General features: G+C 35.5%; 1 protein-coding gene across 2 annotated transcripts in view; it reads left to right on the top strand.

Annotated features, from left to right (window-relative positions):
- Window positions 1–24069, top strand: part of DNAH14 (dynein axonemal heavy chain 14) — a 507005-nt gene that overhangs the window by 31926 nt on the left and 451010 nt on the right. The window contains exons 5-9 of one of the 2 annotated variants that reach the window (XM_025393377.1): window positions 971–1120; window positions 5291–5421; window positions 8245–8397; window positions 9709–9824; window positions 13433–13495. In XM_025393377.1, coding sequence (XP_025249162.1) covers window positions 971–1120; window positions 5291–5421; window positions 8245–8397; window positions 9709–9824; window positions 13433–13495 — 613 coding nt within the window. Of the gene's footprint in view, window positions 1–970; window positions 1121–5290; window positions 5422–8244; window positions 8398–8493; window positions 8734–9708; window positions 9825–13432; window positions 13496–24069 lie in introns of those variants that run through there. The other variant, XM_025393378.1, reaches the window with a different exon arrangement.

The raw sequence follows: 24069 nt of genomic DNA, 5'->3' as shown, positions 1-24069 counted from the left end.
TACCTCACGAATCTTTCCACTAATGCCAAATTTTTTTTTCATTGTGATCTCCTGAACAATTCTCTTGTTTTCTTATCTTTCTCTCATCCCCAGCTACCCTTCTTCTCACTACCCCACAATTGAAAGCCTTACCATCATTCAACATTTGGTCTTTGGAACAGGAGAGGTCTGTGGTTTCCTCTGATTATACAAGTGGGAAATTATCTCTCTCTCTTCTGAATTAGGATTATTGGTTGAAATAAAACTTATTATTTATTTCATTTGTACCCCTTTGTTTTGTTTGTAATTATCCTGTCTTTTGCCTTCCTAAATTGTAGCACAGTGCCTTGCACTGCAGAAGTATTTGTTAAATGAATGAGAACAAGACAATGTATTTCTTTCTTCAAAGCTCTGTTTTTACTATTTTCCCCATTCTTCTTTGTGTTAAGTCTACCAATTAGGCAAACCATAGACAAAATAAGAAATAGACCTTTTGTTACTTTTCTGTATTTATATCTAAATATTTTCTCTGCTCAGTTATCAAATTACAGTTAATAAAAAGGTTCATTTCTGTATTTATTTCATGTGAGGATTCACACTTTAAAGATTTAGTATAATATTCAAAAATCACAATTACTTTTGTATCAACCTAATAATAAAGTTAACTAACATTCACCTTAGTAAGCACTTACTGTGTGCTTTAAATGTATTAACTAATTTAATTCTTGTAACAACCTATGAGGTTCTTACTATGACAATTCTCATTTCAAAGGTGAGGAAAGCAAGGCAGATAGGTAACTTACAAAGTAAATCACATGACTATGAGTGTTAAAGCTTGTATATGAGCTTGGAACCCAGGCAGCTTGTGCTCTTAACTACTATGCTATACTGCCTTATATAATCATTAACTGTATTGCTGGGTATGTGGAATTACTATGGTATTATTTATATCTCACACTAGTTATTCAGTTAATAATGGTTTTATTTTCAGATTACCTTAAAGAAAATATAACTCAACAACATATGGTTTCTCCAGAACCAGCTTCGCTTAGGGAGAAAGGGAAGTCATGGAGAAAAAAGGATCAAACTCATGCTTGTCCAAAAGTTAGGAAAGCCAGGCCTGTGTCATATGATAGAACAGGTATGTGGTATCATTGAACCAGATTGCTTAGAAATCACGGTACTTTTTCAAATTATTCTGTGGTTTGTTTGCTTATATTGGACACTGACTTTAGAAAAAACAGTATTACTGAATTTTATGTGTTTAGTTGCTTAAAGGATTATTAAAATGCTTTTTAAGTTATTTTTGAAAATCTAAAATATTACATTGAATAATTGACAGAGATTGTTTAATCACTATTCTTAATTAAGAACAATCTCTGAAGGCTATGATTTTAGAACTATAATATAAACTGTATAGTGTTTTACATATAACTGTAGTAAAACTTGATGATTTCATTTTATTTAACAATTTTATACCTTTGTCTGATAAAGAGTTTAAATCTCCAAATAAATAGTTTATTTAAATAGATTTTCTTCCACTAACATCTTCTAGTTTGTGTTTTCTCTATGCCTGAAATTCTTCTTAGTATTAATATTTTACATTTTATAAGAGAAAGAAAACTTTTCTATTTTCATTGAAACACCATGATACAGAGGTAGATTTATCATAAAGCTATTGAAGCCTAAGCTTCAGGGCCCCTGACTCACACAGGCTTCGCCCTTTCTTTAAATAAATATCCTCAAAATTATAAGTACCTCATACAGCACAAAACTTGCACAGACGTGGTGTTGTTCATGCCCTTGTATAATTCTCTCCCCTTAAATGTGGAAAGGACCTGTGAATGCTTCTAACTAATAGGTGATGGGCTGTCAATGCTGTGATTATATTACATTATCCAAGACTCCACCTTGCTGGTGGACTTGTTCTAGAGTCTCTCCCCTTTGCTGGCTTTGAAGAAGCAAGCTACTATGACTCAAATCACAAGGAAACAAGTTCTTACAACCTCAGGGAGCTTGGAAGCAGATCTTTTCCCAATAGAGCCTCCAAATGAGAATCCATTACCAACCAACACCATGATTACAGCCTTTGAGACTTTAAGCAGAGGATGCAGTTAAGCTGTATCTAGACTCCTGACCCACAGAAACTGTGAGATGGTAAATACATGTTGTTTGAAGCCACTAAATTTGCAGTAATTTGTTATGCATTGTTTTAGTCCATTCTTACACTGCTATGCAGAAATACCTGAGACAGGGTATTTTATAAAGGGAAGGGGTTTAATTCACTCACAGTTCTGCATTCCTGGGGAGGCCTCAGAAAACTTACAATCATAGTGGAAGGTAAAGGAGAAGCAGGCACCTTTTTCACAGTGTGGCAGGATGGAGTGAGTGCAAACAGGGGAAATGCCACATGCTTATAAAACAATCAGATCTCGTGAAACTCACTCATTATCATGAGAACAACATGGGGGAAACCACCCCCATGATCCACTTACTCCACCTGGTCCCACGCTTGACACATGGGGATTATGGGGATTACAATTCAAGGTGAGAGATTTGGGTGAGGACACAGAGCCACACCATATCATGCATCCAGGAAACTGATACAGTGGCTTTATTGCAACAAATGTTGCTGTACATTAAGAATTCTTAGTATTTAGTTGCATTGTCCTTTAGTGTTTTGAAATTGGTATCTAGTGTAAGAAAGGCCAGTAATTTAGGTTTAATGGTTGCCAGATAAATAAAATTCTAATCCTTTACTGATTGCATTTCTTTAATTTGCTTCCCTCATTTAGCTTCTATAAATTCATGAATACGTAAACTGGTAAAGACCTAAGTAGCATTTTGTTTAGATTTTAAAACAATTATTAAATATTTCAAATATACAATATAGAGAAAATAATTTAGTATTCATGTACTCATTACCAGGATTTAACAACATTTAGTCATTTTTTAAAAAAAGGAAGTTGTAGACAGAATTCTAATTAATATGCCCTCCAGTATTCCTACCCTCTGGTGTACATGCTTTGTATAATTGCCTACTCCTAAGTGGAAATAGAACCTGTGAATAAGATAGACTGTCACTCCCATGCTTTTATATTATTTATATGGCAAAGGGATTTTCAGATGTATTTAAGACCCTTAATCAGTTGACTTTAAATTTATCAAAGGAGACTATTAGAGGCAAGCCCGACCTAATCAGATAAACCCTTAAGAGACCGCAAGTAGTAGCAGAGGCCCTGCCACTGCCTTTGAAGGAGCAAACTGCTGTGTTGTAGAGAGGGCTACATGGCAAGAACCCTAAAGTTCGCTGAGAACTGTACCCAGCCAACTACCAAGAAAATGGGGACTCAGTAATACAGCCATAAGGAAACGAATTCCACTTCAAACCTGAGGAGCTTAGAGGCAAGTCTTTCGCTAGCCCAGCCTCCAGATAAGGGCATGGTCAGCTGACACTTTGGTTTCAGTCCTGTAAGACCCTGAGCAGAGGACCCAGCCAAAATTTGCCAGACTCCTGACCTTGTTTCTTTTTAGTAAGCATTCTTGATTCTGTCATGAACTAACCTAACTCTTTTTTAGAAAGATGTTTTCTTTCCAGCTTTTTGAAAGTTTTGCCTTCCTTATATTTTACTATTTATTCTGAAAAAGGGTTCTTTATTTGCTGAAATTGCCTCCATTTTTGAACAGTCTTTGTCAGATCTGTTGAATCTGCCAAATCACACTCAAAAATGAAAATGCTAATTTATGATACTTTCATGATATTACACAAGGGGAATACCCTTGCCAATAGCTGATATTTTCCAATTTTAAATTTTTTTCCAGTCTGAGTGAGATATGTGTTTTAATTTTTATTTTATTTGCAATTCCCTGATTACTAATGAGGTTGAATACTTTTCCATATGTTTATGGGCCGTTTATCTTTTCCTGTAAATTTTTTGTTCATCTTTTTATCAAAATGTTTATTTTTTAATCGTTAAGAATTCTTGAGATATTTGGTATAGTAATCTCTAGCCTGTTATATAGGTTATAAACATCTTTTTAAAATGTGTTAATTACATTTTAACTTTGTGTATGGTGGTTTTTCTTGTATATAAGTTGCTAAGTTTGAGCAAGTCAAATGTATCATTGTTTTCCTTTTAACATGCTTTGATTCTTTTTCAAGAAGCCTTCACTACTCCAGTTTTATAAACATATTCTGCCATATTTTCTTCTAGTATTTCTATAATTTGTTTTTCCACATTTACAGCTCGAATCCATCTATAATTTATGCTTGCATATAACTGCATATTTATTTCAAATGGCTAACCACTTTTGCATTATGATTTATTGAATAGTTAATCGTTCTTCTGTTGATTTGAATTATCTTTTTCACTTATTAGATTGGCTTGTATACGTAGTTATATTTCGAAACTCTAATTTGTTCTACTTCTTTGCTTTTCTATGTCAGTACCACACTATTTTGATTTCTAGAAGGTATATATTTTTATATCTGGGTCTATAATGTTACTTATCCTCTTGTCAGACATACACAGTTGTACCATATCCTTAATACTAATTTTCAATACCTCACCTAGGGCACAAAATGTAAAGAGGGACTCAGTCTTAGAGTCATGCAAGTGCCTCATCCTAGTTATCATACTGTCTTATACAAGAGCTCAAGTCTCATTTAATCCTTAGAAAAGAAGTTGTTTTAGTCCAATGTTGTTTGTAATTTCTAGAGGGCCAGAAATATAACTTCTTAGCATGGCTTTCTGTATGCTTCTCTTTCCAAGATTTGTTCTATCAAGAAAATAAGTTTAAGGGTCAACAGGACAACCTGTATAGCGTAGTGAATAAAAGCCAAGAAAAGAGACTCTTTCAAGAACGAGAGGATTGTCAACTGTTGGCTAAGAGATTAAGTGAGAGATGATCTGAAAGGTGTCTGTGGGATGAGTATCCTTAGGAAAAATATTTCCATCCCACCCTGTCATCCCTTGCTTTTCTGATCCAACTGCCCCTCCCCCAGCTTAGGCATTTATTAAGAAAAGCCTTATAACCAGTTCCTGTTCCTAGTCTCTTCTCTTATTACTACCTGTGTAATTATGAATTAGGTCTTTCATGACATCTTTCTTAAATTGATAAATATTATTCCCTCTTTCCAACCTCTGTTAAAACTGAATTTTAAGCTATATTTTCTCCTCTAATAATATAATCGTTTAAGTTACCATTTAGATTTTTTTCTCTATATAGAAATATTTGGAATATTTTGCATTATCCTTAAGTGATGCCCACATTTACACTTATATTGGATTTTTAAATTGTTCTATACCAGAACCAAAAGATGATGATGTGATAAGAAATATTATTAGGCTACGAGAAAAGCTTGGTTGGCAAACTGTATTACCGCAGCACAGTTTGAAATATGGAAGTTCCAAAATTGCAGTTCAGAAGATTACTTTAAAGGTATTGTTCTATTTTATTTAATTTTGATCTTTAAAAATCAATGTTGAAATTATATTTTTATTTTTATTTCATTTCAGATATTATGTCAAAGTCAAACATTACATTAATATCAAGTTACAATTATTTCATGGTAAATGCAAAAGTATTTGACATCATTTCATTTTACTTATTTAAGAAATGGAGAATAGATCAAGCATATAAACTTTAAGTCTATGACACATCAAAATGTTTGTGTTTGTCTCCTCTTATCACTTTCTTTGAGTGAGTCCCCAGGAAAGGTGTATCATCTGCCTGAAACTTGAATCTACTGTTTGGTTTCTGGATATCACTTTTTCTGTGATTTAAGAAGAAATTGTTAGGTAATGTAACATTCTATTCTTCTCACACTCTAACTCCCTGGTACCTGATTTTCTATCTCATCTGGTCTGTGTTTCCTTATGCTATTCATTTTTTTCTTACCCATTAGCCTTTGTCTTCAGAGAAATTTTAGCTTGTCCAAGGTCACATGACCAGAGGGTAGAAGCTGTGGTAAGAACTAAGGTTTGTGTCCTGAGACCTCATTTATTACAGGTGCTCTAAGATTGAACAGGATCATCTCTCCCTACTGTTAGAAAGGGGACTCTCAAAATGTGGTCCCCAGACAAGCAACACTGGAATCACCTTAGAACTTACTAGACATACATATTCTTATCTGCACCCTAGACCCACTGAATCAGAAACCTTTGGAGGCAGAGCCTTGCAATCTGTATTTTATTCAGTTCTCCACGATTCTAATACACAATTAAGAACCACTGCTCCCAACCAAGGATCAGCAGATTTTTTTCTGAAGAGGACCAGGTAATAAGTACTTTAGATTTTGCAACTACTGAACTCTGTCACTGTAGTACCAAAGCATTGATAGATAATACATACATAAATGGATGTGACTGTGTTCCAATAAAACTTTATTTACAAAAACAGGCACCTTGCCCTGCTCTACACTGTTACCATGAAGATAAATCATCTTTTGATCATTTTTCAGAGGCAACAATGTGAAGGAAAGTACATGTATAATTGAATCAGATTTACCTAGTTTTGAACCTGTACACTCACCATGTTATCAAGTTCCTAACCTCTTGAGCTTTAGTTTTTTGACCTTGAAATGGAGATAATAATAGTTACCATGGAGGACTGTGAAAATTAAATATATGCCATGGTGCCTGGCAGGTGGTGGGCACAGTAGTTTAAAAACAAAACAAAACCATAGCTGTACATGGGTTCCTTGGACTGTCAAATAAAGTGAATTTCATTTGTGTGTGAAGAAAGGATTGAGAATATGATTAAACACTTGTTTTTAATTGAAAAAATAATTTAATTGGAACATATTTTTATGCTTTTATGATTTGATTTTTTAATTATATATGAGATCCATTTGGAAGATTTGTATCTATCTTGTTTCTTAGTAATGTTTTGAAACCTAATTTAGAACATAAATGACTCAAATAACCAAATAACAATTAAAAAGGTCATACATTATACAAGTCATCATTTAGAGCTCATTTATTTCCTGTTATTTGCAGTTTTTAAACTTGTTTTTGAGGGTTTAATATTGATTATATTAGAAGCTGAAGTAAGAAAGTGAAACGGCTAAAATAATTGAGAAGAAACAAGTAATCTTCAAGGAAGACAGAATTTTAAAAAGTGTAAAACTGGATCCAAAATTTAAAACTACAATGATTGGAAACCGTTTAGTTACACAATTAAATAGCTTCTGAGGACATCACTAAATACTAAATGCTTTTTTATGGTAAAATTTATCCAGAAAAGACTAAAGTTTTCTTATGATTTTAGAATTTTTTATCCATAAAAGTTAAAAGTTTCAGGAAACTTTTATTTTAAAGCTAAAATAAATACATTTTACTTAAAATTTTCCTTAATGTGTAATGGCTGATTTTTCAATGCCAAGTATGGGAGAGGCATTATAATTTATTGCAATAGCTTAGAATATGGGTTTAGAGTCAGACTTGGATTCACATCCCTAGTTCACCATTTCCTGAATTTGTGACTTTTCTCAAATTATCTAACTTATCAAAATATTCATTTTTTTAAATTTGAAAAACAGGGTCTTTCTCTGTCACCTAGGTTGAAGCCACAATGGTGTGAGTAAAGCTCCCTGCAGCTTCAAACTCTTGGGCTCAAGTGATCTCACCTCAGCCTCCTGAGTAGCTGGGATTACAGACGTGAGCCACCTCACTCAGTTCCCTCAAAGTATTAATTTCTGCAATTGTTTAGTGAGATTAAAAATATCAAGCCTTAGTTTCTTTAAATTTGAGAGGTGAATGTTAATAGATTAAACTCTTATGGTTGTAAAGATAATGTATATGAAAGAGTTATTACTCATTATTTATTACTTAACAAATAATAGCTATTTTTATCTTATACTAAACCGCCATCATTATCAAAATAAATGACAAATTTAATGTGCCCAAAGATTTCTGGTGTTGGCAGACAAATACTGGAAGATGGCATATTATGTAAAAGGTATGTCGTCGAGTTCTTTGGATTAGTAAGCATGTATTATTAAGCGTATAGATTTTTTTTCTGAATTAAGGATCCTTTTTTAAGGATGAAAATTAAATATGTTAAATCTTTCATAAGACTGATCTTTGTTGAACATTGTTTAGGCACAATTTGATGTTAGCTTTCTCCAAATATAGTATTCTTATTTTTAATCTGTGTTTAAATTGTTTCAATTTAGTGGATAATCAGTTCAGCCATTGTATTAATTTTGTTAATTTAGTCAAATTAATTAAATTTCTTTATTTTTATTTTTTTAAATCTCAGAAACCTTTGGAAGATGATGGAGAATTTGTATATTGCCTTCCTCGGAAAAGTCCTAAAGCCCTTTACAATCCGTATGATCTTCAGGTAGTATCGGCTCATACCGCTAAACATTGCAAAGAATTTTGGGTTATTACTGCTTCATTTATCTCAAAGGTAATGTTTAATGAATGTTTTAAGCTTTCGGAATTACAATACAAAAATATTATCCAATGTAGAATTTAATTGCATACATTTATCTTTCTGTTTCAGAGATACTTGGTCATTTGTGGAGCAGTTTGTATATAAGAATCTGCTTGGGAGAATGTTATTTAATAGTGAAGTTTTTCCTTTTGTATAGAGATTTAGGTTTGGAGATTCAACTTTAATAAATTTTTTCATCTATCAAATACTTTGTTAATACTTGGAGTAAATTTTTAAAGGAAGAACTACAAAACAAGCATTTGCTAACATAATGGGAACTATAATAATAAAGAAAAGAATATTCTTTATTGGCACATTTGTCAGAAACTTTATTGCCAGATGTAGAAATCCCCCTTTTACACTCTTATATAGCATTTTGATATTTATCACAAGTTGAAAATATACAATTACTTGTTTTAATGATTTGTTTAATGTCTGTCTGCCTTTTTCTGCCCTCCCAGCCTCCCAACTAAAATGAACTTTATGCATGGGCAAGACCACATCTTTGTATGAGGTAGATCTGTATGTGCAGATACAGAAATACCTCTAATAGTATCAAGTGAGAATGGAGGAAAAACTTCTATATATATATGAATATACACATAGATACATATGTGCTGATAAAAATATGCATACTTTTATCTCTGGAATAAATTTTTTTTTTTAAATGGTGACATTCAGATAGGGGAGGGCCACTCATGGGAAGAGAGAGAACTCCTTGATGAAGGGCATGTAGTTTTTGAATGTCAATATAGGATATGTGGGTAGTGAGATTATAAGCCACTTTGGACTACCGCATCTCTGTAGCTAACATTAAGTTCATAAATACTACTTTTATAGAAAATGTAAAAATTGTGAGACTCAAATTTGAACAGCTATTTGTGAAAAGTATCTCAGGGTGAGGAGGAAGTTTCTCTCTGTCGGAGCACAAGAAATAGAGTTAGAAAATAACAAGTGGCACAAGTATACATATGTAACAAACCTGCACGTTATGCACATGTACCCTAGAACTTAAAGTATAATAATAATAATAAATAAATAAAAATTTAAAAAAATAAAAAATAAAAATAGTACAAAAAAAAAAAAGAAAATAGCAAGTGTAGAAGCAGTGTGTTGAGGGAAATCAAATTTGGGTATAGATAAAATAGCTGAGGATTCATACATGGAAAAAACTTAGTTATAAAGGCAAGAAGTTATCAGCCAAATACAGGCTTTCTTAATTTCTTGAAAATGGTACATATTTTTAAAATAAATAAAATAATGCTTTTGTGCCTTATTTTGTAGGTCACTAATATCGTTGGTAGTATAGAGGAAGTAGAACTCATACCTACTTTGGAATGGCTATCAGAAAGAAGACATTACTATTTATTACGTCAATTCAAGATATTTTCTGATTTCCGGTGAGGTGAAAAAAAATGAAACCAGTTCTTTGTAGTTTGATCCTGTTGAAGGAGCAGTTGCCCGATTGACATCTGGGTTCTACTACAGTAATACCAGTAGAAAATAGTACTAATTCCTTTATCTAAAAAATTTTTATGGAACACCCCATTTCCTCTGTAACTTATGAAGAAATGCCAATAATTTTGGCATTTAAGAAGCATTTTTCCTTTCAGAATTAATAAAGCATTTGTTACCGGTAACTTGAGGAAATGCCATAAGTTACAGAGTAATGGGATGTTCCATAAAAGTTTTTTAGGTGAAGGAAGTTTACCCTTTTCAGTATTACAACTCTTAATTTTAGTCTTTTTGGATAAATATTGTAAAAATATTTTATAGTCAAGCAAACTTAAATACACCCTACAGTTGACTCTGCCACAATGCAAGGGTTAGGGGCCCTGACCCCCTACACAGTTCAAAATTTGAGTATAACTTTTGACTCTACCCAAACTTTGCTATTAATACTAATAGTCTACTGTTGACAAGAAGCTTTATCAGTAACATAAACAATCATTAACATATTTTGTCTGGTACATGTATACTGTATTCTTACAATAAAGTAAGTTAGAAGAAAGAAAAAGGAAAATCATAAGGGAGAGAAAATAAATTTACTACTCATTAAATGGAAGTAGATCATAATAAAGTTCTTCATCCTTGTCATTGTCACATTGAGTAGGCTGAGGAGGAGGAGGAAAAGTAGAGATTGGTTTTGCTGTCTCAGGGGTGGCAGATGTGGAAGAAAATGTACATGTAAATGGACTTGTGCCATTCAAACCCATGTTGTTCAAGAGTCAGCTATGTTGGCTTGGGTTTGCCTTTTTTTCCGTGCATATATTTATTTATATGAATATTTATTGAGAGTCTGTTAAGAACCAGGCATATTCTAGATGCCAGGGATATTGTATTGAACAAACCAAGCAATTGTCCTGCACTCAAATATGTATATCATAGTGGGTGAGAGAGAATGGAAAACATGCAAATATGTGAAATATTGAGTGGAGACTAAATGTGGTTGAAGGAAAATAAAACAGAGTAAGGGAGCTGGAGGCAGCTTGTTGATTCAAGTTCATGATTAAAAATTTATCTAGTTTTAAGGTACATTATGTTACATTATGTTATATCACATCACATTAGGATTCCCAAGACTGATTCTTCACAGAGTAGTTCCAGGTTATTGTTCTTTTAGTGTTTGTATCTAGTTCTATAATTTTCTTGTTTCTTCTCTAACGTCTGCTTTTTCTTGTGAAATGTTCTTGTCTGCTGGGGACTAGGAAAACAGATAAATAATATTTTAAATTGTTTATTTAATATGTAAATAGCTTGAATAACTAAGGACCTGAGAATTTTTTTTTTTTTGGTAAGAGAAGAAGGATTTTGTGACAGAGAAATTAATTATTGAATAAATGTTATTGTGTACCTATTTTGTTTCACCTGTGTTAAGAACTGGAGACAGAACTACGAAAAAATATACAAGGTTTCTGTTCCTATAGAACTTATATTCTAATGGAAGGAGATAGATAATAATAGGTAAATAAATAATTTCAGATCGTGATGAGGCCTAGAAATATAATAAAACAGGGAATTAGAGATGTGTGTGTGCGTTGGTTCTTTAGATAGGATGGTCAGAGATGTGGCATTGAAGCAGAGACCTAAATGATGAAAACTAGGCAGCCCTGTGGGAGCTCCAGAAGATGCAAGTTTCAAAGTTGTGAAGCAGGAACTAGTTTAGTATGGATGTGACAGTAGAAGTGGTGTTCCTGGAATGAAGTTGGTAGGAAATGAAGCTGGTTCTGTTATTTTCTGGGACCTGTCACATGTAGCGTAGGTGACTGAGTAACAGTTCTAAGTTTCTCGTCAAAGAGTGGTGATAGTTGCATCCCTGTAATTTAGGAGCTAGAATTGGGGCTAGATAGGTTTTTGATTCTGGGTTATCAATTTAAGATATTATCCAAAGTAATATTTTCTGTATCTTTTTATTTGAGACTCTGTCAGTGTCAGACTTTCCACTGTTATGCTTGCCTTTTGATACATCCTCAGGGTCTGCTCTGCCCTAAATAGTTATCATTTATTAAACTTTTTAAATTCAGCTGCAGCTGGGACAAGAATCATTTTTTTACATGACATTTGGTATCAAAGTCTATAGTCAAAAAGATTCACTTTCTTTATTCATGTTAAGAAAAAAATAAATTAAATTTTATATTTACTTAATTTGTACTTAATTTTATATATACTTAATATACTTAATTTTAAATTTTATTTTTAATATTTTCATAGTTTTTCTTAGATCACGATATTGTAAAAGGTAATATTTCAAATAGAAAAATGAGATAAAGATGAAGTGTTAACAACTTAAGCTGGTGATGCCAGTACAGGGGTGATTAGACCATCAGCATCATTGTTTTACCTCATGAAACTTTTCTGGTATATTAGTTTTCGTGACCTGGTGCAGATACGCCTTACACCGTTGGGTTCCCCTCTGATTCTTAAGGATTTTCAGGGATCTTCTAGGGTTCTGAGATACCATGACTCTATGGATTTGGATTAAAGTGAAATAGTAACTTATGTGGAGTGCTTCTTTGGAACTGGATTTAAGGTCAAGGTACTAGATTTTGATTGAGGCAGTCCTGATTTTCAAGGCCTCGGGTGAGCCTGTTTGAAGGATATCATGGGATTCTCTTTGAACTGCTTGGATGGCTCCAGGCCCCTTTCAGCCTTCTTTGATTCAAAATTAGCCAACGACATCACTAAGATTGGCTGTTTGGCTTCTCAGACACACCCCTATCCCCACGATTTTCTGCTACCCACTAGCTCTCACCAGCTACATAAGTAATCTCACATTGGCAAACAAGTATCACATCTCAGTGTTTATTTAAAGGTGGTTGTTTTCCTCTAGATGCAAAGGCTACCAAGGAAGCAATTGTGATACTGCATTAGACTAGTCCCACACGTGCATAATGTAGGTGGCAATATTCATTTAGAGTTGAGAGAGATTTGCAGAAACAGTTGGCATGTCTTTTTCAGAATGCATGACAATTATTGATGATGAATCATAACCAGGGAAACTTTCCAATTCCTTCTCATGTAGGTTCTTTGAGTTTTAAAAATTACAAGTGCATTTTTTACATAAGTATTAAATAATATCGAAATGACATACATTACCTTAATTTTCTACTTACCACTATAGAGACTTTTTATCAATGTACCTTTTCATTATTACTGAAAATTGAATCTTGACTTTTCTTGAAGTATGAAGTCTCTTTTCAAAGTAAGCCAATAAACATATAAAGGAAAACAATATTTTAAAAATCATTTTTAATATTTATTGGAATGCTGCAGCTAAGTGAATCCTGCATCTGTGAGAATTATAAGGACTTTCATTTACATTTACCTTTTGCTCTATATTCTGCTGATAGTTTGGGAGAAAATTTATATGGTTTAGCATTTACTTTAGGTAACTCAGGATGAATGAAACATGTTCTAGAGAATATTCTGATATTACTAAGCTTTTACTAAATTTATTCCATATAAATGGTTTATGGATATCTAATATAAGAAGCATTTTTCCTTTCAGAATGAATAAAGCATTTGTCACCTGGAAATTGAATGTTAAAAGAATTAAGACAGAGAAGAGCAGGTAAGTTTTGATATGCAATATATTTATAAAAATTTCAAAAGGAAGCTATATGTTTTACATGTAGTGTGGAAGCAGATATAATTTCATTTTCATTCAGTGATTAGAAAGTCACATTCCATTGCTTTATGATGAAACTTAACCCATTTTTATTTTTTAAAGACTATTAAACACTGTATTTTGCAGTATACCATTCTATGGTCATAGAGCTATGGAAAACCTTGATGAGTTCCCTTCGTCACTTTATCTAACTTCTTGCTTCCAGGAAGAAGAATAATTAAGTCATTTAAAGTAGACAACAGTAATCTTATTTTGTGAGATCTCCAACAGCCAAATGTTTTTTAAAATTGTTTTTATTAAACTTTTTATTTTGAGATAGTTGTGGATTGAGATGCAGTTATAAGAAATAATAGAGATATCCCATGTACCTTTTACCCAGTTTCCCTCCCAAATGTTGCAAAACTACAGTCTATTTTGACAGCCAGGGCATTGACAATGATATATAATCAATATATAGAACACTTCTATCACCACAGGATCCCCTGTGTTGGCCTTTTATAGCTATACCCCCCTCCCTCCTATTCCTGCTCCCTCCTTGACCTATGGCAACCACTAATCTGTTAGCTATTTCTGTAATTTTATCTTTTCAAGAATGTTCTTATGATAAATAACAATAAATCAAGAGGAGGGAAGGAAACTTTTGGAGGTGACAGTTTATGGCATAGATTGTTCACAGATGTATACTTATCTCCACATGCACCAATTGTATACATTAAATAGGTACAGCTTTTTGCATGTCAATCATACCTCAATTAAATGGTTTTCAAGAAAAGAATGCTGTATCTGCATAGCAAAGGAAATAATCCACAGGGTGAAGAGACAGCCTGCAGAATGGGCGAACATATTTGGCAACTGTTCATTCTCTAAGGGGTTAATATGCAGAATATACAGGGAACTCAACAGTAAAAAATAAATAATCTGATTTAAAAATGGGCAAAGGATCAGAATAGACATTTCTCAAAAGAAGGAATACAAATGGCCAATAGGTATATGAAAAGATGCTCAACATCCCCAATCATCAGGGCAATGCAAGTCAAAACCACAATGAGATATCACCTCACCCCAGATAGAATGACTGTCATCAAAAAGACAAAAAATAAATGCTGATGAGGATATGGAGAAAAGTTAGCTCTTATACACTATTGGTGGGAACGTAAATTAGCACAACTAAATGAAAAAAACAGTATGGAGGTTTCTCAGAAAACTGAAAATAGAACTACCATACAAGCCAACAATCCCACTACTGGGTATTTACGTGAAGGAGGGAAATCCGTACGTATATTGAAGAGACACCTGCATCCCCATGTTTACTGCAGCACTGTTCACAACAGCCAAGATAGGAATCAATCTAAAAGTCCATCAACAGATGAATGAAGACAATGTATATATACACAAAATAGAAAACCAGCCAGAAAAAAAAGAATAAAATTCTGTCATTTATGTCATTTATGGCAACATGGATGAGCTTGGAGGACATTATGTTAAGTTAAATAAGTCAGGCATGGATGGATAAATATCTCTTGTTCTCACTCATATGTGGGAGCTAAAATATTTGAACTCATAGAAGTAGAGAGTAGAATTGTGGTTATTAGATGATGAGAAGGGTGTTGTGGAGGGGAGGATAGAGAGAGGTTGGTTAACAGCTAGATGGGAAGAATAAGTTCTAGTGTTCTATAGCTTTGTAGGGTAACTGTGGTAAACAATAATTCATTAAATTTTTTCAAATAGTTAGAAGATTTTGCATTTTATTGTTATTTCCTTTTTTTAGAGACAGAGTCTCAACTCTTGCCCAGGCTGCAGTACAGTCATGTGATCATAGCTCACTACAGCCTCAAACTCCTGGGCTCAAGCAGTCCTCTCACCTCAGCCTCCCGAATACCTGGGGCTACAGGCATGCACCACCATGCCCAGCTATTTTTTATTTTTATTTTGTAGAGATGGGGACTCACTATGTTGCCCAGGCTGGTCACCAACTCCTGGCTTCAAGTAGTCCTCCCACTTTGACCTCCCGAAGTACTGGGATTACAGGCATTAGTCACTGTGGCTGGCCCTTAAAAAAGAGGATATTGAATGTTATCAAGTCAAAGAAATGATAAAGGTTTGAGGTGATGAATATGCTAATTATCCTGATTTACTAACACATTGTGTATATTTATTAAAATATCACAATTATTTGGATTAAGGGTGGGGCAAGATGGCAGAATAGAATCCTCCACTGATTATATCTCATGCAGGAACACCAAATGTGATGGCTATCTGCACAAAAAAACCATCTTCATAACCAAAACTCAGGTGAGCAACCACAATACCTGGTTTTAACTTCATATTGCTGAAAGAGGCACTCAAGAGGGAAGGGAACAGTCTTGAATCACTGATCGCATCCTTCCCCCAACCCATGGCAGTGGCTGTGTGGTGGGGAGAGATAATCTGAGCACTTAGAGGAGGGAGAGTGCAATGCTTGTGGGACTGTTAATTGAACTCATTGCTGCCCTGTCACAGCAGAAATCAAAACCCAGCTGAACTCAACTGACAGCCACCCACAGAGGGAGAATTTAGACCAGTTCTAGCCAGATTGGAATCGCCCATCCCAGTGGTTGGAACTTGAGTTCCACTAAGCCTCGCCATTGCAGACTAAAGTGCTATGTGGTCCTCAATAAACTTGAAAGGCAGTGTATGCCACAAGGACCACAATTCTTGAACAAGTCCTACTGCCGTTTTGGACTTTGAGCCAATGGATGTGGGGGGCCCCAACCTAGTGAGACATCAGCTGGAAAGGCTAAGGAGTGCTTGCACCTACCTCCCCTAACCCCAGGCAGCACACCTCACAGCAAAGAAAGTCACTCCTTTCTTTTGTTGAGGAGAGGAGAGGTGAGACTAAAGAGGACTTTGATTTTTCTTGCATCTTGGAGACCAGCTCAGCCACAGTAGAAGAGGGTACCAGGCAGTCATCAGGTCCCCATTCCAGGTCCTAGATCCCACACATTTATAGACATACCCTGGGCTAGAAGTGAACCCACTGCTGTGAAGGGAAGAACCCAGTTCTGGCAAGATTCATAATCTGCTGACTAAAGAGCCCTTGGGCCCTGAATGACCAGCAGTGTTAACCAGGTAGTACACAGTGGCCTTGGGTGAGACTCTGTGGCATGCTGGCTTCAGGTGAGACCTAGCACATTCACAACTATGGTGGCTATAGTGAGACTCTTTCTTAAGAAAAGCAGAGGGAAAAGTAAAGGGGATTTTGTCTTGTACCTTAAGTGCTATCTTGGCCACAGTGGGATGGAATACCAAGTGGACTCTTGGTGTCCCCGATTCCAGGCCTTGATTCTTGGATGGCATTTCTGGACCTGCAGTGGGGCAGAGGAGAGCACACTGCCCTGAAGGGTGAGTCCCAAGCCTGGCACATTCACCACAAGCTGACTGAAAAGCCCTTGAGAAACATGAGTGGTAGCCTGGAAGTACTCCCTATGGGCCTGTGGTGGTGGTGGCCACGGGGATTTCCTCTGCTTGTGGAAAGAGGAGGGAAGAATAGGAAGGACTTTGTCTTGTGGTTTGAGAGCCAGCTCAGTTGCGGTAGTATGGAGCATCATGTCAATTTCTAAGGGTTTGGACTCCAGTCCTTGGCTCCCAGACAGCATCTCTGGACCTATCCAGGGCTTGGGGGAACTCACTGCCATTAAGGGAAGGACGCAAGCCTGGTGGGCTTTGCCACCTGCTGATTGTAGAGCCCTAGGTTCTTGTGTAAACATAGGCAGTAGCCAGGTAGTGGTTACAAGGCTTTGGTGAGACCCAGGACTGTTGGCTTCAGGTTTAACCAGAAGGACACAAGCCTGGCTGGATTTGTCAGCTACTGATTGAAGAGTCTTAGGTCCTTGAGTGAACATACATCTGACCCAGTGCAATCCCAGTGGTGGTGGCCACAGTGGGGCTTGTGTCACCCCACCCCCAGCTTCATGTGGAGGGCTAGGGGAGGGATAGCATTAGGAGAAATGCCTCATGTAGATGACAGGTTAATGGGTGCAGCAAACCACCATGGCACGTGTATACCTATGTAACAAACCTACATGTTCTGCACATGTATCCCAGAACTTAAAAGTATAAATTAAAAAATAAAATAGCTGTATTGGATATTGTTGAATGCTTTTTCTGCATCTATTGAGATGATCATGTGATTTTTGTTTTTAATTCCGTTTATGTGGTGAATCGCATTTATTGACTTGTGTATGTTAAACTTTCCTTGCATCCCTGGTATGAAACCCACTTGATCATGGTGGATCATCTGTTTGATATGTTGTTGGATTCAGTTAGCTAGTATATTGTTAAGGATGTTAGCATCTATGTTCATCAAGGATATCTGTCTGTAGTTTTCTCTTTTGGTTGTGTCTTTTCTTGGTTTTGGAATTAGGGTGATGCTGGCTTCATAGCATGAATTAGGGAGGGTTCCTTCTTTCCCTATTTTGTGGAATAGTGTCAAAAGGATGAGTATCAATTCTTCTTTGAATGTCTGGTAGCATTCTGCTGTGAATCTCTCTGGTCTTGGACTTTTTTTTGTTGGTAATTTTTAAATTACCGTTTCAGTCTCGCTGCTTGTTATTGGTCTGTTTAGGGTATCTAATTCTTCCTGATTTAAGCTAGGAGGGTTGTATTTTTCCAGGAATTTACCCATCTCTTCTAGGTTTTCTAGATTATATGGATAAAGGATATTCTCTCTTCTTTTCTTGGTTAAACTTGCTAATGGTCTATCAATCTTATTTATCTTTTCGAAGAACCAGCTTTTTGTTTCATTTATCTTTTGTATTTTTGGTTTGTTTGTTTCAGTGTCGTTTAGTTCTGCTCTGATCTTGGTTTTTCCTTTCTTCTGCTGGTGTTGGGATTCACGCAGGATTGTGGCAGAAATATTAAAGGGAAATATTAGGGAAAGTTATAGGAAATAGTCACAAACCTTTTGGAAGGCTGAAAGCTTACATAGCTTGTAATTATTGAACAGGCTGAAGGCAGCCAGTTTTTACCTTAGAGCATTAGGTCATAGGGTAAATACTAGGGACAATAGAGGCTTCCTCAGTTAAGTCTGTTTACCCTACCTCCATTAACTAACCTTTGAGCCAAATGGCCCTCTCAGGAGGGAGGTCAACTAGGGGTATTGCCCCCTAATGGTATTTACTTTAGACTGCCAGTACCTGAGCTTTAATCATTTGTAGAACTACTCTCTTAATCATGTTAATTATCCACAAGTGTGTTGACTCAGCGCTTCTATTGTTAATTGTATACTAAATAAATGCCTGGAGTGCAAGCTGCTTAGTGATAAACCTCTCTTGGTGTGCAGGCGGTCGGACACTCAACTGGACTGGCAAAGCAGAATATCTGTGTGTCAGTGTACGTTTTATCCATCTGGCATTTGGGTCAGGGTCTGCTAATGCACTCTTGTGAGGAGCAATACCCAACTGGTGCCCCGTGTAAGGAAAAATACAACATGCTGGGTTTGGGTTTGGTTTGTTCTTGTTTCTCTAGTTCTTTGTGGCGTGACCTTAGATGGTCTATTTGTGCTCTTTCAGACTTTTTCATGTAGTCATTTAGAGCTACAAATGTTCCTGTTAGCACCACCTTAGCTATATCCCAGAGGTTTTGATAGGTTGTGTTATTATTGTCATTCAGTTTGAAGAATTTTTAAATTTCCATTTTGATTTCATTTTTGACCCAATGCTCATTCAAGACCAGGTTATTTAATTTCCATGTATTCGCATGATTTTGAGGGTTCCTTTTGGAGTTGATTTCCAGTTTTATTCCACCATGGTCTGAAAAAGTGGTTGATAGAATTTCAGTTTTCCTAAATGTATTGAGGCTTGTTTTATGGCCTATCATGTGGTCTATCTTGGAGAAAGTTCCATGGGCTGTTGAATAGAATGTGTTTTCTGTGGTTGTTGAATGAAATATTCTGTATATATCTGTTAAGTCTGTTTGTTGCAAGGTATAGTTTAAATCCATTATTTCTTTGTTGACTTTCTGTTTTGATTACCTGTCTAGTGCTGTCAGTGGGATATTGAAGTCCTCCACTATTACTGTGTTGCTGTCTATCTCATTTCTTAGGTCTATTAGTAATTGTTTTATAAACTTGCAATCTCTAGTGTTAGGCACATGTATGTTTAGGATTGTGATGTTTTCCTGTTAGATGAGGCCTTTTACCATTATATAATGTCCCTCTTTGTCTCTTTTAACTGCTGTTGCTTTTAAGTTTGTTTTGTCTGGTATAAGAATAACTACCCCTGCTCACTTTTGGTGACAATTTGCATGAAATGCCTTTTTCCACCCCTTTAAGTTTATGTGATTCCTTATGTGTTAGGTGAGGTTATGATCAAAACCGTCAGCAAAATTGGCATACAGGGATATACCTTAGTGTAATAAAAGCCATCTATGACAAACTTGCAGCCAACATAATACTGAATGGGGAAAAGTTGAAAGCATTCCCCCTGAGAATGAGAACAAGACAAGGATGCCCACTCTCATCACTCCTCTCCAACTTAGTCCTGGAGGCCTTAGCCAGAGCAGTCCAACAAGAGAAAGAGATAAAGCGCATCCAAATTGGTAAAGAGGAAGTCAAACTGTCCCTATTTGCTGACAGTATGACTGTTTACCTTGAAAACCCTGAGTACTCCTCCAGAAAGCTCCTAGAACTGATAAAAGTATTCAGCAAAGTTTCCAGATACAATATTAATATACACAAATCAGTAGCTCTTCTGTACACTAGCAGTGACCAAGCAAAGAATCAAATCGAGATCTCAACCCCTTTTACAATAGCTGAAAAAAAAAAAACGTATGAATATACCTAACAAAGGAGTAGAAAGACCCCTACAAGGAAAACTACAAAACACTGCTAAAAGAAGTCACAGATGACACAAACAATTGGAAACACATCCCATGCTTATGGATGGGTAGAATCAATATTGTGAAAATGACCATACTGCCAAAAGCAATCTACAAATTCAACACAATACCCATCAAAATATCACCACCATCATTCTTCACAGAGTTAGGGAAAACAATTCTAAAATTCATATGGAACCAAAAAAGAGCCTGCATAGCCAAAGCAAGAATAAGCAAAAAGAACAAATCTGGAGGCATCACACTACCTGATTTCAAACTATACCATAAGGCCAAAATAGCATGGTACTGGTAAAAAAAAAAATAGGCACATAGACCAATGAAACAGAAAAGAGAACCTAGAAATAAACCCAAATACTTACACCAACTGATCTTTGACAAAGCAAACAAAAACATAAAGTGGGGAAAGGACTCCCTTTTCAACAAATGGTGCTGGGATAATTGGCTAGCCACATGTAGGAGAATGAAACTGGTTCCTCATCTCTTACCTTATACAAAAATTGGCTCAAGATGGATTAAGGACTTAAAGCTAATACCTGAAACTATAAAAATTCTAGAAGATAACATTGGAAAAACCTTTGTAGCTACTGGCTTAGGCAAGGATTTCATGACCAAAAACACAAAAGCAACTGCAATAAAAACAAAGATAAATAGGTGGGACTTAATTAAACTAAAGAGCTTTTGCACAGCAAAAGGAATAGTCAGCAAACAGACAATCCACAGAGTGGGAGAAAATCTTTACAATATATACATCTGACAAAGAACTAATATCCAGAATCTACAATGAACTTAAACTAATCAGTAAGAAAAAAACAGTCCCATCAAAAAGTGGGCTGACAAAGGACTAATATCCAGAATCTACAATGAATTCCAACAAATCAGTAAGAGAAAAAATAATCCCATCAAAAAGTGGACTGAGGAAATTCTCAAAATAAGATATACAAATGGCTAACAAATATATGAAAAAATGCTCAATATCACTAATGATCAGGGAAATGCAAATCAAAACCACAATGCAATACCACCTTACTCCTGTAAGAATGGCCACAATCAAAAATTCAAAAAATAATAGATGTTGGCGTGGATGCACCAATCAGGGAACACTTCTACACTGCTGGTGGGAATGTAAACTAGTACGGCTGCTATAGAAAGCAGTGTGGAGATTCCTTAAAGAACTAAAAGTAGAACTATCAATTTGATCCAGCAATCCCACTATTGGGTATCTACCCAGAGGAGAAGAAGTTATTGTTCAAAAAAGATACTTGCACATGCACATTTGTAGCAGCACAATTCACAATAGCAAAATCGTGGAACCAACCCAAATGCCCATCAAACAGTAAGTATATAAAGAAACTCTGGTATATATATGATGGAATACTACTCAGCCATAAAAAGGAATGAATTAACAGCATTTGCAATGACCTGGATGAGATTAGAGACTATTATTCTAAGTGAAGTAACTCAGGAATGGAAAACTAAACATGGTATGTTCTCACTGATATGTGGAAGCTAAGCTATGAGGACGCAAAAGCATAAGAATGATACAGTGGACTTTGGGGACTTGTGGGGAACAGCTGGGTGGGGGCAAGGGGTAAAAGACAACAAATATGGTGCAGTGTATACTGCTCAGGCAATGGGTGCACCAGGTTCTCACAGATCTCCACTAAATAATTTACTCGTGTAACTAGATACCACCTGTACCCCAATAACATCGAAAAATAGAATTAAAAAAAATAGCTGTAAAAGCTCAAAGAAATTCAAAATAACACAGAGAAGGAATTAAGCAATCAGATAAACTTAACAACAAATTGAAATAATCAAAAAGAAGCAGAAATTCTGGAGATGAAAAATGCAGTTGATCTACTGAAGAATGCGTGAGTCTCTTAATAGCAGAATTAATCAGGCAGAAGAAAGAATTGGTGAGCTTGAAGACAATTGAAAATACACAGAGAAGATAAAAAAGAATGAAGCTTGCCTACAAAATCTAGAAAATAGCCTCAAAAGGGTGAATCTGAGAGTTATTGACCTTAAAAAAGAGGTTAAAAAAGAGTTAGGGGTAGAAAGTTTATTCAAAGGAATAATAACAGAGAACTTCCCAAACCTAGGGAAGGATATTAATATTCAAGTACAAGAAGGTTATAGAACACCAAGGAGATATAACCCAAAGCACACCTGAAAATACCAGTAACAAGTAACAAGATCAAAGCTGTAACAAAAAAAGTCTTCTGGCAAAGAAAACCTTAGGACCTGGTGGCTTCTTCTGAATTTTGCAAACATTTAAAGAAGAACTATAGCAATCCTACTCAAACTGTTCTGAAAAATAGAGTAGTTGGGAATATTTCCAGACTCATTGTATGAGGACAGTATTACCCTGATACCAAAACCAAAGGCTTATTAAAAAAAAAAAAAAGAGAGAGAGAGAGAAAACTACAGGCCAATATCCCTAAAAAAAAGAAGCAAAAATCCTCAACAAAGTACTAGCAAACTAAATTCAACAGCATGTTAAAAACTTTGTTCATCATGACCAAATGGAATTTATCCCAGGGATGCAAGGATAGTTGAACATATCAACATTTGCATTTGCAACATTTGCATATTGATTGATATGCAATCAATGTGAAACATTATATCAGCAGAATGAAGGACAAAAACCATATGATCATTTCAATTGATGCTGAAAAAGCATTTGATAAAATCCAACATCCTTTCATGACAAAAATTCCTAAAAACTGGCTATAAAAGGGAACATACCTCAACATAATAAAAGCTATATATGACAGATTCACAGCTAGCATTGTTGTACTGAATGTGGAAAAATTGGAATTCTTTCCTCTAAGATATGGAGTACAACAAAGATGCCCATCAAACTAGTACTGGAAGTCCTAGCTGGAGTACTCAGACAAGAGAAAGAAATAAAGGCCATCCAAATTGGAAAGTAAAAAATCAAATGATCCTTGTTTGCAGATGATAGGATCTTGTATTTGGAAAAACCTAAGGACTCCACTAAAAATCTATTTGAATTGATAAACAAATTCAGTAATGTTACGGGATACAAAATGAACATACAAAAATCAGTAGTATTTCTATATGCCAATGGCGAATAATCTGAAAAAGAAATCAAGAAAGTAGTCCCATTTACAATAGCTACAAATATATGAGGAGAGAGAGAGAGAGAAAAGGCGGGGGGGTGGGGGTGGGTGTGGGGAGAGAGTGAGAGAGAGAGAGAGAGAGAGAGACAGAGAGAGAGAGAGACCTGAGACCTGTAGTTGGTAAACTAGAGTCCCAAGAGATCTGATGGTATAGTATAATTCCCCTTCTAGTCTGACTCCAAAGGCCTAAAAACCAACAGAGACAGTGATTTAAGTTCCAGTCCATGTTCAAATCCAACAACAGGAGAAAGCCATTGTGTCAGCTTGAGGACAGGAAGAGAGAGACAGAATTGTCTCTTACTCAGTATTTTTGTTTTATTCAGGCCTCAATGAATTGGATGAGGCCTGTCTCAGTTCATTTTGTATGGCTATAGCAAATACTACAGACTGGATCATTTGTGGAGAAAAAGAAGCGTATTTGTCTTATGGGTCTGGAGGGCTGGGAAGTTCAAGAACTTGACAACTGGCATCTGGTTAGGGCCTTTGTACTGGGTC

The sequence above is a fragment of the Theropithecus gelada genome, chromosome 1, assembly GCF_003255815.1.
Source record: "Theropithecus gelada isolate Dixy chromosome 1, Tgel_1.0, whole genome shotgun sequence".
In the NCBI taxonomy this organism is placed as follows: Eukaryota; Metazoa; Chordata; class Mammalia; order Primates; family Cercopithecidae; genus Theropithecus; species Theropithecus gelada.
This window is presented reverse-complemented; position numbering and strand designations above follow the sequence as displayed.